The sequence below is a fragment of the Protomyctophum parallelum genome, assembly GCF_964188405.1.
Source record: "Protomyctophum parallelum genome assembly, chromosome: 3".
Lineage (NCBI taxonomy): Eukaryota > Metazoa > Chordata > Actinopteri > Myctophiformes > Myctophidae > Protomyctophum > Protomyctophum parallelum.
This window is the reverse complement of record NC_139698.1, coordinates 33,657,169-33,676,198: the sequence shown is the minus strand read 5'-3', so window position 1 is coordinate 33,676,198 and position 19,030 is coordinate 33,657,169. Positions and strand designations below refer to the sequence as shown.

Genomic DNA, 19,030 nt, shown 5'->3' with positions numbered 1-19,030 from the left:
CCCGGGTAATCATTAAAATATGCCGGAGCTATGATTCCATGACTCATGTGTACAGCCTGTTTATTGGACTATCAGATAACTCTCTCACGGTATTAACACATCAATGCTCACACTGTGGTTAAAACATTGGTTACTGAACCTTGAAGATGCATGCTCACACTGTGGTTAAAACATTGGTTACTGAAAACTTCCGAAAGATTTTTCCAGATGTAGGCCAAACCAATGCATGCTATCATTTAATTGCAACATCAGATCATCTCCATATTTGGGTCAAGTTTTGTCCCAATATGATTGCCACTACCAGTATAAAAGTTCTTTAAAGTAAAGAAATATAACAATTTGTGCTGATTGGTCCAGTGGTTTACAGGATCAGCCCCGGACAGACACCCACAGGCAGAGTGCACTAGCGCTCACACACCAATACCCATACACACACAAACACAAACACGCATTACTGTACATTTACCCATACACAGTACGCACACCAACCAATTAGATAATTATACACATGCACACACCAACATGCATTAGATATACTCATGCACACACCAACATGCATTAGATTTACTCATGCACACACCAACATGCATTAGATATACTCATGCACACACCAACATGCATTAGATATACTCATGCACACACCAACATGCATTAGATTTACTCATGCACACACCAACATGCATTAGATTTACTCATGCACACACCAACATGCATTAGATATACTCATGCACACACCAACATGCATTAGATATACTCATGCACACACCAACATGCATTAGATATACTCATGCACACACCAACATGCATTAGATATACTCATGCACACACCAACATGCATTAGATATACTCATGCACACACCAACCAATTAGATATACTCATGCACACACCAACATGCATTAGATATACTCATGCACACACCAACATGCATTAGATATACTCATGCACACACCAACATGCATTAGATATACTCATGCACACACCAACATGCATTAGATATACTCATGCACACACCAACCAATTAGATATACTCATGCACACACCAACATGCATTAGATATACTCATGCACACACCAACCAATTAGATATACTCATGCACACACCAACATGCATTAGATATACTCATGCACACACCAACCAATTAGATATACTCATGCACACACCAACATGCATTAGATATACTCATGCACACACCAACCAATTAGATATACTCATGCACACACCAACATGCATTAGATATACCCATGCACACACCAACCAATTAGATATACTCATGCACACACCAACATGCATTAGATATACTCATGCACACACCAACATGCATTAGATATACTCATGCACACACCAACATGCATTAGATTTACTCATGCACACACCAACATGCAGTAGATTCACTCATGCACACACCAACATGCATTAGATTTACTCATGCACACACCAACATGCAGTAGATTCACCCATGCACACACCAACATGCATTAGATATACTCATGCACACACCAACATGCATTAGATATACTCATGCACACACCAACATGCATTAGATATACTCATGCACACACCAACATGCATTAGATATACTCATGCACACACCAACATGCATTAGATTTACTCATGCACACACCAACATGCAGTAGATTCACTCATGCACACACCAACATGCAGTAGATTCACTCATGCACACACCAACATGCATTAGATATACTCATGCACACACCAACATGCATTAGATTTACTCATGCACACACCAACATGCAGTAGATTCACTCATGCACACACCAACATGCAGTAGATTCACCCATGCACACACCAACATGCATTAGATATACTCATGCACACACCAACATGCATTAGATATACTCATGCACACACCAACATGCAGTAGATTCACTCATGCACACACCAACATGCATTAGATATACTCATGCACACACCAACATGCATTAGATTTACTCATGCACACACCAACATGCAGTAGATTCACTCATGCACACACCAACATGCATTAGATATACTCATGCACACACCAACATGCATTAGATTTACTCATGCACACACCAACATGCAGTAGATTCACTCATGCACACACCAACATGCATTAGATGTACTCATGCACACACCAACGATGGAGGCAACCATGCCAGTCAGACCACAACCTGTGGTCAGTGCATTTATCATCAATGATCAGTGATCACTACCCCACCAACATCAACATCATCATGGTGGCCGTAGCTGGGAAACACAAGGTCGTGGCGAAGTGTCCCTGAGCATCATCATCATCAACACCACCACTGTATCGAAGGAGAACAGAATTCAATGTGTGTTTTCTATGAAGTGTGAATTCATTATGAATTTCAGTTACTGCTGCTGAAATAGGATTCTTAGAAAAATGCGAGCTTAGAATCCTAAATGCTTAACAGAGAGCTGGGATTGGAGGAGTCGTTTTATGGTAATGTCTGCCTGTTTATCATTTCAGTTTGTGAAGTCCCTTTCACCAGAATCATTGTCACAAGCAATAAAGAATGCAGTAAATGAGAGCATTGCAATAATCATTTGGCTGTATAATTTTGTGAGAGTTTAGAGGACCATAAAAATAAATTTGACTAAAGTTTTATAGTCTCTCACAGTGGCATTATGGCTGAATAAATGTGTCTGTCCTATACAGAACCTACCAATATAATTGTTCTGGAGGCTGGCAGGTAAAGATTATGAGACATTGCATATCATTTAGTCTCTGGTTGAAGCCGTCATACATTTGGAGTATGACGGCAGTGGCATTTTTACCTTCACATGTAGCAACAACATTACGTCGTTATCTGTATCTGCTACATTGTAACAAACTTTGCACTGCAAAGATGGAGAATTTTCCACAAATAAAATTTGAGATATATTATGAATGCTAACACTGTAAGGCAAACAACATGTGCTTATAACGGTTTTCAGATTTGCGCAAAAGAAATACATCAATTCAGTCCATTAAGAAGACCAAGCTGAATATGCCTTGAGGCAGAAAAACAAAGAATCATCAGTTTCCTGTGTGGAAAATTTAGTTGACGTAGGTAGCAGCCACAGCAGCAAGTGTGAAATACATGATGGGTAAAGGTAAGATTCGACAGATATGAATAAAGTGTGTGTGCCTACTAAGTCAGACATTGGGTATGAGAGGGTTAACATGTACTGTTACTAAATATAAGCACATGGCTGCTTGGTTGCAAGACAAATTTCAGTGTGAATTGACAATAAAGTACTATATCATATATCATATCATCTCAATCTATGAATGAATAAGATACTGTAACTGTGATTATCTTCTCTAGGCTAGTTGGCCTGCAGCCTATACTAAATCACAACCATGCTGACCATGCAGTACCTGCATGCAGTACAAAAGTGCAAAGTTTTAAAAGTCAAACAATTTTTCTAAACCACTCAGCGATGGCTCCAGAAAATTGTGACTGGGGGTGCTATGGGGGGGCTGGCTATTTAGAGGGGGGGTAATGAATCTTGGTTTACATAGAAGTCAGTCAATTGGGCTTGATTTGAAGGGGGGCTTAGGCGGGGCTAAGCCTCCACCAGAGGGGGCTAAAGCCCCCCCCCTCGAGCTGTCCCTGAAGCCACTAGCTGCCAAATGACAGAAATTATGTCCCATGGACAGCTAGTTAACATTCTAAAAGTAAAATTAATTAATTAATCAAACTAAGTCCCTACTCCAACCCCCATTTTGTTTGCTGTCTTGAATAGCCAATCAAACAATTACTGCTTTCAGTCTACTGCGCTTTTTTTTTTTTAATACTGTTTTTATTAGGCATTTCTTATATGACAACATCAGAATATTATCGACAATGATGAGTAGTTCTGTTAAATAAAATGAAAAAAATAACAGGCAATGTAAATGTTCCACATACAATACATAATAAAAAAGACATTTTTGTTCAGACAATTTGTTCAGTCTACTGCGCTTTTAAATGACCAACTTTAAGCTGGTTAAATTTAATCAGATCTTAAAAGTAACATGTACAGTAACTACACCCTGTGCTTAACAGGAGGAACAGCTTCTGAGGTGCGACTTTCGATATCATATCTCCATATCTGACCTTAGGTTGTTAAGGAAGTCAATTTTCCTAAACACGACATGCACCCATATACCACAAGCAAAAGTAGCATGTTCTCTGTTTTGAAGTTTTTGCTGCTCTCACGTCTAAAGTAAATATTGTTGGAATATTATTATGTGTTAAATGGATACAGTGGCAAAGACATTGCCAGTAGGCACTATTGATAATTAAATTAAGATTGCATGCATATGCTGTTTTAATTTGGTGAAACTAGTGTAGGTTTTGGAGAAATGACTGTTTCAAACCATTAAATTGCATGAATATTAAAACCCAGTCAATATTGTACTGAATACAATATAGACTGGGCGACACTGTTGTCTCATTGATTTGGGATAGTTAATCTGCAACTACAATCAGTGAGCTGAGACTAACTGTATGTTAATTATTTCACAATGATTAGGCTGAAATTATTGTATTTCTTATGGAATTTCCATAGCTTATACCAGAAGGTATGGATTTGGTTGCAGTTAACTATGAAACCTTGCGTTTTTGTCTCTGACTCACAATCCCCGTCACTCACAATCGTCACTCAATCTGTCACTCACAATTTTAACTCACAATCCCGTGACATCACTATGACATCATCAAATTCATCAGGGACGATAGTAAAATCCCCATACATGGGGAAAGCCCCCATATGTTGTGCCCAAGTCTCATGACATCACTATGACATCATCAGGGATGATAGTAAATCATGGATCATAATTATCATAGGAAATGCAACCTGCTGTCGCAATTAAGCCGATATACTGTATGGAGATCCCTGATATTAAGCCCATACTCTATGTTAACTATGAAATCTTGTGTTTTTTTGTCACTCAAAATCCCCATACATGGGGAAAGCCCCCATATATTGTGCCCAGGTCTCGTGACATCACTATGACATCATCATCCCCATACATGGGGAAAGCCTGCCCAAAGTTATTTGTGCAGCCGGCCGGGTCTGGCAGCCGAACAGGTCCGAATATTAAGGCCCGGCCCTATCTGGGCCTCATCAAACCCTGTACACTCAAGACACTGCTCCCGCTGCCACCCTTAGATCTCCATATATGGAGCTGACCTGTTCTGACATTCCATATCTTGATCTGACCTCATCACACCCTGTTCACTCCTGTTCATTCCATATATGGCCAATGCATGCTTTTCGCCCTCAAGAGTCTTACTGGTTAATATGAATTATGATTACATTCCAGATTAACGTCTGAAGAAACATGTTATCAGCTTCAACTGTCCAGGATCATTGTTATGTGTTGGTGTGGATTTGTCCTCATATACAGTGGATATAAAAAGTAAATTGTATAATCAGAATCTGCTATCTAGTGGTCAGAACTTGCCTTTGCAGGTTAAATTGCCAAATAAATATAGTAAACCCTATGTGTTTTGTACCAAACTGCTGTTTTACTTTTGGTGTTTAAATTTTATATTGTGCATGCTCTGTGAATTAAATATTCCATAACATTCATTGTTTCTCAACTAGAATAGTGTGTCTATGACTCTTAGCCATGCAATACAGTATATGGCAATACATGGCATATTGTGATCTCATATGACACCACGTCAGTCCTGGACTCCTGGTTAGCGCTACACAATTCGGCCCCATCATCTATCTCTCCAATAACCAGTGGTGGAAAAAGTACTCACATTTTATCCATCCATCCATCCATCCATCTTCAACCGCTTATCCGTAGTTGGGTCGCTCCACCAGAGTGTTCCAGACTTCCCTCTCCAGAGCAACTTAGTGACTTCCTCCCGGGGGATCCCGAGACGTTCCAGGGCCAGTGAGTCCATGTTTTTCTTTTTTTAAGATTTTCTTTTTTGCGGCTTACGCCTTTTTATTGATTTTTGAAGGGACAGACAGTAGGCTGACAGGAAACGGGAGAGAGATGGGGGGATGACATGCAGTAAAGGCCGTGTCGGGCTCGGGAGTCGAGCCCGCGGCACACTGCGACTGGATTACCAGTCCGGTGCCCAGACCGTTACGCCACGGCGCCTTGGTCTGCCCCGGGGTCTCCTCCCAGTGGGACTCACATTTTATACTTAAGTAAAAGGATCAATACTGGAATGTAGAAATAGTAAAAGTCTGGTTAAAATGTACTTGAGTAAAAGTATTGACCAGTATCAAAATGTAGAAAGTAGAAAGTACTAATTATGTAGCCATTACACACATTTTCAGAAAACTGTTATTTTATGTATGTAAAACACATCTTCAGACCCATTCTTTCTCCAAGGCATTTTAACATTTGAGTGCATCAAAGCAATCACAAAGAGTCTCCTTTGTGTCTCCAAACACAAGTGTCAAGTAAACATTGAGTGTGCTTCTGTGTTTAAATTGAGAACTAGCTTGTTGTTAATCCTCTTCTCTTAATTTAAACCTCTTCTCTGGGCTCCATTTTCTCACTTTCCCCTCTATAAATTAGACATTTGTTGTTGCGTTTTCTCCCCTTTCTTTTATTTTACTGTTTGCTAATTTTATTAGCCAGGGTTTAATCTCAGAGGAATGCATTTAATCTGTTTCCCAGGTACCAAACTAAATCTTTCCACTAATACATAAAAGTCCCCAAGCTCATAAATGAAAGTCAGGCACAGGCAGACCAGCCATAGATAGACTAGACATACACCGTACACGTATGTGCACGGCTCGAACGCAGCGTGATCGAGCCTACACACAAACACACGTAATTCATTCATTCATTCATTGGTTTGATGGAAACAATTGGAGTGAAATCATTGGGGCCACATCCTCTCTCACACTGGGCCACTTCAAGGATCAGGGAGTCTTTAACAAGAACAATCTATCCAATTCACATGAGACAGTGATGGGATTAAGGTATTTTATGAACAATTGGATCCATGATTAGATCTCAAGCTGTGAGAGGACTGTAAAGATTTAATGAGACCTGATTGGATGAGTGTTGTTGAGTGAATAGTCCCGGTTATGGTTGTGTTGAGCTAGGTGTCCACTTGGTGACGGTGTGTGTAGCATGACCTGGACCATGCAGACAGAGGCACAATATTCACTATGCACTTACCCTCCTTGTGGAGAGGGGGAGGCTGCATGGAGGTGTGACTTTATAGTCTTGGAAGGAAGTGAGACCACATTTTCATGACAGGTGTTTGGTCATGAACATATGGCATCATGACTATATAATATCTAAATATCTTAAAACACATATTACACACATAAAATCCCCAGGAAAGTGTAAACATCATTAAAATAAGATATGGTTGCTAAGGGGTGAAGTAGCACTGAATGACATGTGGCACTGAATGACACACACACACACACACACACACACACACACGCACACATGCGCGCGCACATGCACACATGCGCACGCACACACACACACACACACACACACACACACACACACACACACACACACACACACACACACACACACACACACACACACACACACACACACACACACACACACACACACACACACACGTGACCATTATACCTAGTACTAGTAGGCCTTTAACAATGAATTTATGCATACCATTTTGATTGCATGACAAAATTGGTTCATAAGGCTAACATGGTTGCATGTCAAACGTTCAACCTATTTTGGGCACAGGCAAAAAATATAAAGAAAAAATGTAGCGCCGCACAACATCATGATATGTTGATCTTAAGGGGTTAAGACCTTATAATTCCACACAACAGGATACTTGTCACATATTGTACTGCAAAAGCTTTACTGCTGTTTTGCCTGATGTTACCTGGGGATCACAAACACCAGGAGTTATTTTCATTTCACCCCCTTTCACTCTGTGCTTTTGTTCCTGCTGAACATCCCAGCGTGCATTCTTGGAGGGAGATCAATAGTTTGAGTTTAATTCTTGTGCCTGTCAGCAAGAAATAAATCCAAATTGTCAGCTGTCCTGGCACGGATCCAGGAAACGTTTGACCTCACAACCCTGGGGCCGTGCAGGAGGTATAATGGGAGGCGATGGTATATAAGAACACCGACAACAACAAGTGGCCACAGTAAGCCTGGCAGAGGAGACTGTCACATGCCCCCTCCATAAGAGCCAAGGTAAGACAACTGCTTGTCCCTCTGGAAAACAAAGTGTTTAAGAGTCTGAGATTTAGAATGCAAAGGCATTCATGTCATCACATGAATGTTACATTTACTCTTTTTGGGATCTGGGCAATGAGGTGCTAGAAATCTCATTTTAGTTGGGTTTTTAAGGTCAGTTGTAAGAAGGCTTGGGACTGATTCTACAATATACATCTTTGAACTAGGGTTGTCCCGATCCGATCACGTGATCGGTAATCAGGGACGATCACGTCATTTTCAAATTATCGGAATCGGATCGGGAGCAAAAAAATGTGATCGAGACATCCCTATAGTATCAATATTATATCCATATCATTAGACTGGATATTGTCTGTGATTTTCGATATTGTACAATTTTGATATGGCATAAGTGTCCTATACATTGTCTGTCCTGATGAGGGACCTCTTTGTCTTTCAAAGATATCCTTTTCATTATGCTCTATTGCCCTACGCACCTGTCACCAGCCTTTTGAGGTGTGCATCGGCCTTTTGTGCCCTTTAAAAATGTAAATATCGGATCGGAAAAATCGGTATCGGCAAATACTCAAAATCAAATGATCGGAATCAGATCGGAAGCAACATAACGTGATCGGGACATCCCTACTTTAGTTTGAACCCTTTGATTTTGCTTACAGGGAGAGTGACAGCTTTTAAAATGAGAGGAAGATACAGAAGCATTATGTACCAAACTGACTTTATCAACAGATGACACTCTTGCTGCTGCCTTCCATTCTGCTGGTCATTTCCTCTGTGCATGCGTTCCAGTTTGAGGAGCTGGCACAGTATGTTGACAGCCATCAAGAAGAATATGTAGAGGTACAGTAATATATCAGTTCACTTTACTCCAGGACACCTTTTTTATGTAAATATGTAACATAATATGTTTAAAAATAAAATAGGCGGCCCAGGCCGTAGCGTAACGGTCTGGGCACCGGACTGGTAATCCAGTCGCAGTGTGCCGCGGGTTCGACTCCCGGACCCGACACGGCCTTTACTGCATGTCATCCCCCCATCTCTCTCCCGTTTCCTGTCAGCCTACTGTCTGTCCCTTCAAAAATCAATAAAAGGCGTAAGCCGCAAAAAAATATCTTAAAAAAAAACAAAAATAAATAAAAAATAGGCGACCTATAAGCTCATAACAAGTAGGCTATTAGGTTGATTGACTATTTTGAACATTCGTAGATTTTGACTATTAAAAAAAAAAAAAAAGCAAAATAATGACAACTTACAGTGATTCAAAATACTTGGATGTACTGTGTGCATGTTGTTGTATTCTCGTATCAAATAAAGTGCACACAGACAAGGCAGCTTCATACCCTGTGTTCACTTCTTTACTTCCTCTTTCTTCTCATTTGACCTCATGACATCATCAATACAATACCATTCACCTTTTCGCATTAGGGCCCCCTAGTCTACCTTAGTGCATTGCACTTTCAGACTTTCAGATTGCACTTGTTTCCTGCAGGCTCTGCGTGACTGGGTGGCAGTGGAGAGTGACTCCAGTGATGTCCTGAAGAGGTCAGAACTCCATCGCATGATGGAGATGACGGCGCAGAAGCTCAGGTCAATGGGAGGGAATGTGCAGCTAGTGGATATTGGGCTACAAGAGGTCAGTGATTGAGTCATTTCACACAGGAGTGGATCGATCCTTCCACTTGATCAAATTAAATTCCTATTCTATTCTGCTCAAAGCTTTGTCTCCCTATTATTGTCTCCACCAGGCCGAAGGCATGGGGGGAGAGTATGTTTTGCACTCCGTCCGTCCGTCCGTGTGTGTGTCCGTCCGTCCGTGTGTGTGTGTGTGTGTGTGTGTGTGTGTGTGTGTCCGTGAGCAGCTAATCTCGGCCACCGTTAACCCGGTCGATGCCAAATTTTGCACACACACTCCCTGGATGCCAACGATGAACCTCTGCCCCAAACTTTCCAGAACGGCCTGTTATAGCGCCACCAGGAGGCCGCTTTGTGCAAAACAAGTTTTTGCACAGTACACCTACAGATTTTGTCCAAACATCACGCAAATTGGTACACAGTCTCTCTAGAGCCATTCAACGAAACCGGTCTTTCAGATTTCTCAGACTCCATCCTGATTGGTTAAGATTGGCTTCCAAAGTTCACAGGAGTGCTCAGTTTCAAACAGATGTCCTACATTCCTATCCTGGTGGAGACCTGTGCCCAGAAGGGCACTTTTTCTAGTTACAACATGATTTAATTTCAAATGCCTTCATTTAGTTTCAGATCTCAGATAGGAGGAATTTGATTCATTCAGCATCTATCTATATATGCACCATGTCTCTGTCTGTCTGTCTGTCTGCAATTCACGTAACTCGAGAACCGTTCGCCCCACCGACTTCAAATTCGACACACGTGTGCCACACCACCGCAGTGGCAGGTGTCAAGTCAGTCGGACCCACGGTTGACCAGAACCGCCCCAAAAAGGCCTCTGTCCGGGCTCTGGATAGGGCCCCTGCCCAGGGTCCATATATGGAGCTGGCCTGTTCTGACATAATTCTGACGTCTGCATAGACTCCATATTTGCAGGGCATGCCTGATAAAGAACTCCATATGGGCATAAAAGGGACACAGACATAATATCTGGGTGGGGCATGCATTTCCAACTTGCATCGTTCCAAGTAGGCCAGTGCCCAATATTATTGGGCACCGCAGTAGAGGGGCTCCAACACATATTATCTGGAGAGGCCCCACGGGCACCACTCTAGTTAAAATAAACATGCTCTGAAAATGTACATCCATCGTTTATAGATCCGTTAATGTCAGATAGACCTGTCTGGAGCGCCTTTGAGATTTTCAAGTGGGCCCTGAAAAGATTATCCACCACTGCATTAACCATTTTGTTCTCTCTGGTCCGTTCAGCTTCCTGATGGTCAGACGTTGGCCTTACCTAAAGTAGTGACTGGCCAGTTTGGCAGTGACCCCAACAAAAACACAGTATGTGTCTATGGCCATGTGGATGTCCAGCCAGCTAAGGTAGAAGATGGCTGGGCAACAGAACCTTACAACTTAACTGACATTAATGGTAAGTGCTATAGTCCACCACATTTTACAGATTGTCTTCTTTTGGTCACAAATGTTAAAATCATACATGACAATGTCTAACAATGTCAAACAGCTTGTAGAGCAACAGAAGTATACATCTGTATAACAAATGGATAGCATGTTATTCATGATGATATTCATGTTGCGTCATTGTGTTGTTAGGTAATCTGTATGGGAGAGGGGCTTCAGACAACAAGGCACCAGTCTTAGCCTGGATGCATGCGGTGGAAGCTTACCAAGCCCTCAACATGGTCAGTGAACATTCAAATACATTAAGATCTTTCTCTAGGATCACTCTTTACTTGCTGGACTCTATGTGCATAGGATCAGATCAAATGTAAACCTGTGTTTGTGGTTGTTGTTGTTTCTATGGCATTCTCTTAAAGGACCACTTCACCACTTTTCAACTTCTCTTCCTATAATTGGTCCTAACTAATGTTCATGATAAAATACCACAACTTTTTCCTACTCAGTCTGTGTCTCATAGGAAGGCTGTGGGAGTGTGGGCAGTTCAGAAACCCGTCCACCAGTGACATCATTGATGGTGAATCCAAGCTAATAGAAACGGCAGGCTTTCTTTTCCTGAAAAGTTGCAATGCAAAAGTTGAAGCCATCGTTCTCACGATAATAGAAATCTAAATATATTTTAAAACAAATCTTGTTTAAACAAAAAGATGCCTAATGATGATGTCACTGGTGGACGGGTGTCCGAACTGCCCAAAGCCCTCCTATGAAACACAGACTGAGTAGGAAAAAATGGTGGTGTTTTATCATGAACATTAGTGAGGACCAATTATATGAAGAGATGTTGAAAAGTGGTGAAGTGGTCCTTTAAGCATATAAGCACACAAATGGCCACTAAGGGGCACTGTGACCTTAACTGAGAGCAAATTAAAGTACTACTTTGTAAAACATGTTTGTCTAGAAAAACATTTAAAATGCAGAGAGGTAAGGTTGGAGGGAGCCCTTGGGCAAGGAAGACAATTATAGATTAGTACTATTTATTAGCCTGTAGGCCATTAAAGACAAGGAAAATGCTGCAGACATGATGTGGAAAGGAACTTGATGCCTTCAGGGAAGTTCAGGCAAGGGAGAGTATCAGCCAAACCGTTTCTGCAAAGTCACTGCAATTTCTGCAAAGTCACAGCAGTAGTCTATTACTACCATTTTAAAAGTCTCTTTCCATACACATAGTATATGTCCTACATCAGGAAGTAGTAGATAAAAAAAGATATGTATGGTCATCAAAAAGCATTACCTATAGTACTGCATGTGCAGGAATCTTACAGATTGCAGTTGGCACTCAAATTAGCTACAGTACGGTTCACTTTTCACTATCTGCTGACTTCACAGACTTTGAAAAATGTATATGAAATATGTTCGTGTTTATCTAATTGTAGTCATTTAACCACTACTTGAACCCCAGCATTCATATTCTGGGGGAACAAGAATAGCCAATCTACAAGCTCACACAAGCTTGTAGATTGGCTATTTTGAAAAACATTAAAAACATCTACAAGCTCACAACGTGTCGATGTAGATCGGCTAGTTGAACTATTCAAAAATGTTTTTCAAAATAGTAAAAAAAGAAGAAAAAAAAGGGAAAGAAGTTTAGGGATAAGGGGTTTAGCATGGACGAAAATAGAGCCCTAGTGTAGATTGTAAAAAGCAGCCCAAGCACCAACTCAGGTCCAGTGTAGGCCTATAAGTCTACTCTAGATAGAAGGTTTAAGTACAACCAAAAGAAAAGTGAAATTACTCCACCAGGAGCTGCCGGTGAATGTGAAGTTTGTAGTTGAGGGGATGGAGGAGACAGGCTCCAATGGCTTGGATGCCATGATCCTGGCCCAGCGTGACACCTTCTTCTCTGATGTGGATTTCATCATCATCTCAGACTGTGGCTGGCTCAGCAGGCGACCCGCACTCACCTATGGCACCAGAGGCAACTGCTACTTCTTTGCTGAGGTATATGGTTACACACGTTATTGGCAAGTTACTTGTTAAATTGTGTGTATGCGTGCGTGTGTGTATGACAGCGACTGACTTAAAAAATCAGTGATTATAAATGCACTATAAAATGTTTATGTGTGTAATATATTATATTATTATATATGTATTACAACTATGAAAATTGTAATAGACTGTGATCCTGGACAAAAGAAAAGGTCAGTTAGTGACCAGCAATTAGTATTATTAGACTGTATTATAAGTCATTCTGAAATGCTATCATGAGTGCTTATAACTGAAGTGTTAATTAATTAATTAACTCAGATTAATTCATTTGTACTTTGGGAACGGCTTTAGAATGTGGTAGGCCTATTGTAGCATTTCTATAATGCATTACATTTATGAGTTCTAATAATCAAAGTGCAGTGCATATCCACATGAAAGCTATAGCAGTGCATATCGAGGAACATACATACAAAGCACATCACAGATCATATTATGTTGTAATTAGTATAGAACTAGTTCTCTTCCATGTTCCTGAGGGCATACAGTACAGCTGAGAATATGTGTTGGTGTGTGTTTACTGTTTGCAGGTAGGAGGACCCAAGCAAGATTTACATTCAGGCGTGTATGGGGGCACAGTGATTGAACCTATGACAGACCTCATCGGCATTCTGGGTGAGTGCAGCTCCTCTTATCTACTTGACTGAATGCAGTCTGTGTCTGTCTCCTCTCTGGAGCCCTGGGAGTCTTTTGAATGTCGGCACCAGGCAGCAGTATGAAGAAGGGTTTGCAACAGTGAATTGAACTCATTGATTTAATTTATTATAAAAACTAATCGATAATCGATTTAAATAAAAACAATACAAATATACAAGCTCAGAACACATCATGATTGTGAGGTTGTAGATCGGCTATTTTTGTGTGATACCAGTTCGAAGTATAAAATAGGGCTTAAGTGGTCAATCAGACTAATTGATTTAGTCAATTATACAAAATAAATGTAACAAAAATCATGTCAATTTATCTAATCAAACATGCTTGATTAATAAAAAAAAAATCAATAGAATAATCGTTGTGTATAATGTATGGCTGCAGCCTATTACGTTTCCAAAAATGACAACATTCAGTATTTATGTGAGTACATTTAATTATATGTCAAAATACAAAATACAGCAATGCATTTCTGCATTGCTGTTATGTATCAGAAGCTGACTGCATAAGGAAACGCTTCTAATTATGATTAGGTTACTGTGCCTCAGGTATCAGGGTATAGTCCTATAACTGTATACTGCATCTGTATATATTATCTTGCTGCTTGTACCTGTATAAGTCAGTAACAAATAAATAAGCTTCTTGAATCTTGCTTTGTCTGGTCTCTCTTCATTCTCCACATCTCAGATACACTGATCAGTCCCAGTGGTAAGATCCTGGTCCCTGGGATCAGAGAGGCTGTGGCTCCTCTGTCTGATGAGGAGTGGAGGATGTACCAGGATATTGAGTTCGACATCAACGACTACAAGAGCAAGATCGGAGTCAGCCAGCTAATGTACACTAATAAGGTAATACAGGTTTCTCTTACACTGGCAATCATAATATGGATATGGTTACCGGAAGGAAAACACATTTTTTTCAGTGAAATGTAATGGCCAAGGAAAAGTACAAATTTATAAATGTGAGATTTTCTTTTTTTTTTGTAGACATTCAGAAATGTCAAAAAGAAAGAAGAATTGTAGAAATGAATATGTTGCAGTCCAATGTATGTTGGCGTGTGTAATGTAGATCTGGGAAAAGGAAAATCTGGTGTTTGTGCGCATGCACATAACTCTGTCTGTTGCACAACATGTCTATTGCAGGTAGACTTGTTGGCTCATAGGTGGCGCTACCCAACAGTTACCATCCATGGTATTGAGGGGGCCTTCTCTGCTCCTGGCTCTAAGACTGTTATCCCTGCTAAGGTTATTGCTAAATTCTCCATCAGACAAGTTCCAGACATGGAGCCAGCTATGGTCAAGAAACAGGTAAATCGGGGTGCAATCATTAGAGTTCAACGGCTAATGAAAAGTCCCATCTATAGGACAACAATTTTAGATTCAGTTATGAGTATATTATTTGATAAACAATACATTTTGCCATTTTGTTTGTTGTTTTCTGATCCGCTTGTACTTGTAAATTGTTTTCTCCTACAGAACTATATGCTGTACATCTTTATATCTTCTCTGTTCATTCTTAGGTAACAGACTACCTGCATTCAGGTTTTGCTAAGAGGAAAAGTCCTAATACGCTAAAGGTGACTATGATCATTGGGGCCAAGCCCTGGCTGGCTGACACCAAACATGCACTGTATGAAGCTGGAAGAACTGCCATCAAGAAAGGTGCAGTATATACTCCTCCTCACCCCACATATACGTACACAATATGACTCTGTTACAGTATATATATAGTATATACTCCTCCTCACCCCACATATACGTACACACAATATTAATCAATGACTCTTTTACACAGTCAGAAACTCTCAGGCATCCTGTTCCTGGAATAACATCCACAAATGCTTTGAATCAAAGAAATGCTGAAAATACACCTCGCCTTCTTAATAAAAACACACAAATGCGCACGCACACACATAACCAAGCAGTGACCTAGTTTCAGAAGCGTTATAGAAACTCCCGTAACATCATCATTTGAATTGAACTTGATTTTTTTCGTTTTTTGTTCAATCTTGACTGATAATGTGTTGATAACAAGTCTTTCCCTCCTACAGTCTTTGACATGGAGCCTGATCTGATCCGAGAGGGTGGGACCATCCCCATCGCCAGAACCTTTCAGGACGTGACAGGGAAAAGCATCATCATGCTGCCCATCGGTGGCTTTGATGATGGGCTACACTCCCAGAACGAGAAAATGAGCAGGTAAGACATACCGCTGTTATTAGGTCCTTGAAGCTAATATTGTATGTCACATTCCAGATGCTTCTGAAGCCATATGAAAATAAACCAGTTCCGTTCTTCCTTGACTGGATCTTATGAATACAGTAGATGATTTATTAAATGCAATAGCTAGTCAATTTTCACTGACATAATGAGGGTGATGGGATCACTACAGAGGACATTTTTACATGTCTCTAAAAGAGATGTTTTGTTTAATCAGGATGTTTCCTGGTTAAATAAATAAATAACCTGCACTTTGGACCACGGATGTTACAGTAAATCGATTCATATTGTACTACAAGGTATTATGACTTGACTATTTGGAAACAGAAATTACATTAACTGCTGAGCAGTTGACATCAATTTTGTATTAGATAAGAAGCTGGCATGAGGCAAAAAAGGCCTGTTGAGGGATGGGGTTGAAGTAAAAAAGAAAAGAAAAATAGAACATAGATTGCAACTACAGCACAACAAACAGCACAGAAGCTCACCTAGAGTATACACAGAAACTTTGGGAATAATAAAAGCAGTACAGTGTATATGAAAACAAAAGCAAAACAGAGCAAGCCAGACACAGCCACCGGGACAATGCGTAATAAGACCAGAACAATACCAAGCACAAACACATTAATATTAGACTAGTTACTGCTGGCTGACAACAAACATCGCTATAAGGAAAGAGAGAGCCTCCAGAGATAACAGACCAGAGATACAGCTCCAGCAAACTGAAATATACAGCTGCTCAGGGATACATGGTGGGTTGTTAAAATTGTTATTGAGCAGGAGAGCATCTCTGCGTCTCACTTCAGGTGCCCACAGGGACTAAATAACAGCAATGTGGTGCAATTCTTTAGGACATGGTGGGCGGAACTTAATTGGTTGTTGAATCACAGGAGGTGAGGTTTGTAGTTGAGGGAATGTAGGGGGAAACCCAATGGCCAACAGGACGTATTGTATATGCACAGTTGCATTACATCACATCATAACTGGGAGCTGTCCTGTGCATTTTGTGCAACACATAGACGACTGCGAGGGTCTCTATAGCCTTAGTCAAGACCTTTTCAACCAGCAGCTATTGAATGAGACAAGGGCCAAAGATATTACTGTGGAGTTCAAACACCATATCACAGCCTCTCTTCACCTTTCTTTTTAAATCTGTCATTCAATATTCCCATATCTCTTTTATTTCTCACAGGTACAACTACATTGAAGGGACCAAGCTTTTCATCACCTACCTAAATGAAGTGGCCCAGATTAAGAAGAGTGTGTGATCATCCTGGTGTACTCTCATCTCCAGCATCAAGGCAGTGTAAACACTGCAGTTTCGATAGTTATTTGCGTGTCACAACATCGTTCGTGTGACTTCCTAACATTCCAGTGATGCAGTGAGTTCTGGCTGACATATGTCTGTTGTATTGTCTTTTATCTTCTCTATCTTGGTATCTCTGTCTCCCTTATGCAAATCTATCTATCTATCTATCTATCTATCTATCTATCTATCCATCCCTGCCTACCTACCTACCTATACACGTACCTACCTAAAGTACTTGTTATTATTTTGGACATAATGGAAATATATATTGGCTTATGCTATTGCTTGAATTTGCTAATAATAAACCTGGTGTTGTGTGACTGCACTTACTGAGGTGACTCTCATCGGCTAGCGTTCAACTGTTTTCACTCACAATTCATCAGACATAATTGCATGTTAAATACTGTTATCATTGAGAATGATACATACTGTATGTGTGTAATCTAGCACTGCAATGCTGCATGAACCACACCAACATCTCATTTTAATTATGCAAAAAAAGGACACTTAGACTATCACACTTACTGAACATAGAGTTTATTTGATAATAATTAATAACAATCCCAGCTAATGTCAAATACGAAGGATGCACGATGTAAGGGGCCTATTGTTTGTAGTAACGTGACAGACTGGTGGCCTTGTTGCAATATTCCCTCGCTATACAGTGGCTGACAATTAGCAAACAATGGCAGCTTCAGAAGCCCCATGTGGCAGTGCTGTCCTCTGCAGCAGGATGTGTGTGTGTGTGTGTCGTATCCCATCCCCACAGCAGTGTGTGGTGGGGAGGAACCCTGGTGTTGTGAAGAAGCCGTGTCTGACACTTCAGCGGCCTGATTCACAACACCAGCTGACCCGCCCCACCATGAGGGACCACAGCGACGCAGCAGAACAGAACCAGAACAATCGACAGACAGGGTGAAGGCTACAGTACAGTTTATCCCTTTAAGACCATGAGGCCGATTCTACACATCAGTAGTTCTCAAGACTTTCAAGATTAAAAAAATAAATAAATCTAAAATAGCAGATGCACAAGCTTGCACTGTGGTACAAAGTGCTATTTTTTAATAGCCAATGCTAAAAACTAAAATGACACAGATGCTTTCCCGGTTTTAATGATTTATTGGCTCTGAGACTATAGAGCACCGAAGTCTGACGTCAATATCAGTAGAGGGCGCAAATCCACGGGTTCATGTACTTTTTATTTGCATTGTAATCCCCATAGGGGGATTTTAGATTGCCTCATATAATAATATAAATGTGTTTGAAAAATAAACATGTCATCCAGGCCGTTTCACTCATATGGATATGAAGAATCATCTTTCGCTAGAAACAGACTGTATCATATATGACTGTCGCAAACGATACAGAGACACCTCCCTGACAATAACGCAGAGACAGCTTTTTTATTTTTGGACCACAATGCATATATGAAACGATTTTAAGATGAGCCCATGTTATTCTCCATAGAGAAATTACTTCCGTGAACCAGGCAGAACCAGGGGATGAGTGAGTGACGTCAGGACTTCGGCGCTCTATAGTGGACATATGTATTGAGTCTTTATTTTCAAAGACCCAAACTATTCACTTAAATCCAATTTCAAAAACAAAAA

The 19,030-nt window shown here is 40.6% G+C and overlaps 1 protein-coding gene across 1 annotated transcript; it reads left to right on the top strand.

Annotated features, from left to right (window-relative positions):
• Window positions 1-8,124: 8,124 nt before the first annotated feature.
• cndp1 (carnosine dipeptidase 1) lies at window positions 8,125-17,724 on the top strand. Its single transcript, XM_083761731.1, has 12 exons — window positions 8,125-8,153; window positions 8,883-8,993; window positions 9,643-9,786; window positions 11,049-11,211; window positions 11,394-11,482; window positions 12,999-13,196; window positions 13,772-13,856; window positions 14,580-14,740; window positions 15,035-15,199; window positions 15,412-15,553; window positions 15,943-16,090; window positions 17,304-17,724. Exons 2-12 carry the CDS (start codon window positions 8,883-8,885, stop codon window positions 17,377-17,379), a joined length of 1,482 nt encoding a protein of 493 aa, XP_083617857.1. The 5' UTR covers window positions 8,125-8,153; the 3' UTR covers window positions 17,380-17,724.
• Window positions 17,725-19,030: the final 1,306 nt, after the last annotated feature.

Coding starts and splice junctions, on each gene's coding strand:
- cndp1 (XM_083761731.1), top strand. CDS start 8,883: ATGACACTCTTGCTGCTGCCTTCCATTCTGCTGGTCATTTCCTCTGTG. Junction 9,787..11,048: donor TGGATATTGGGCTACAAGAG/GTCAGTGATTGA, acceptor TGGTCCGTTCAG/CTTCCTGATGGTCAGACGTT. Junction 15,554..15,942: donor AAGAACTGCCATCAAGAAAG/GTGCAGTATATA, acceptor TCCCTCCTACAG/TCTTTGACATGGAGCCTGAT.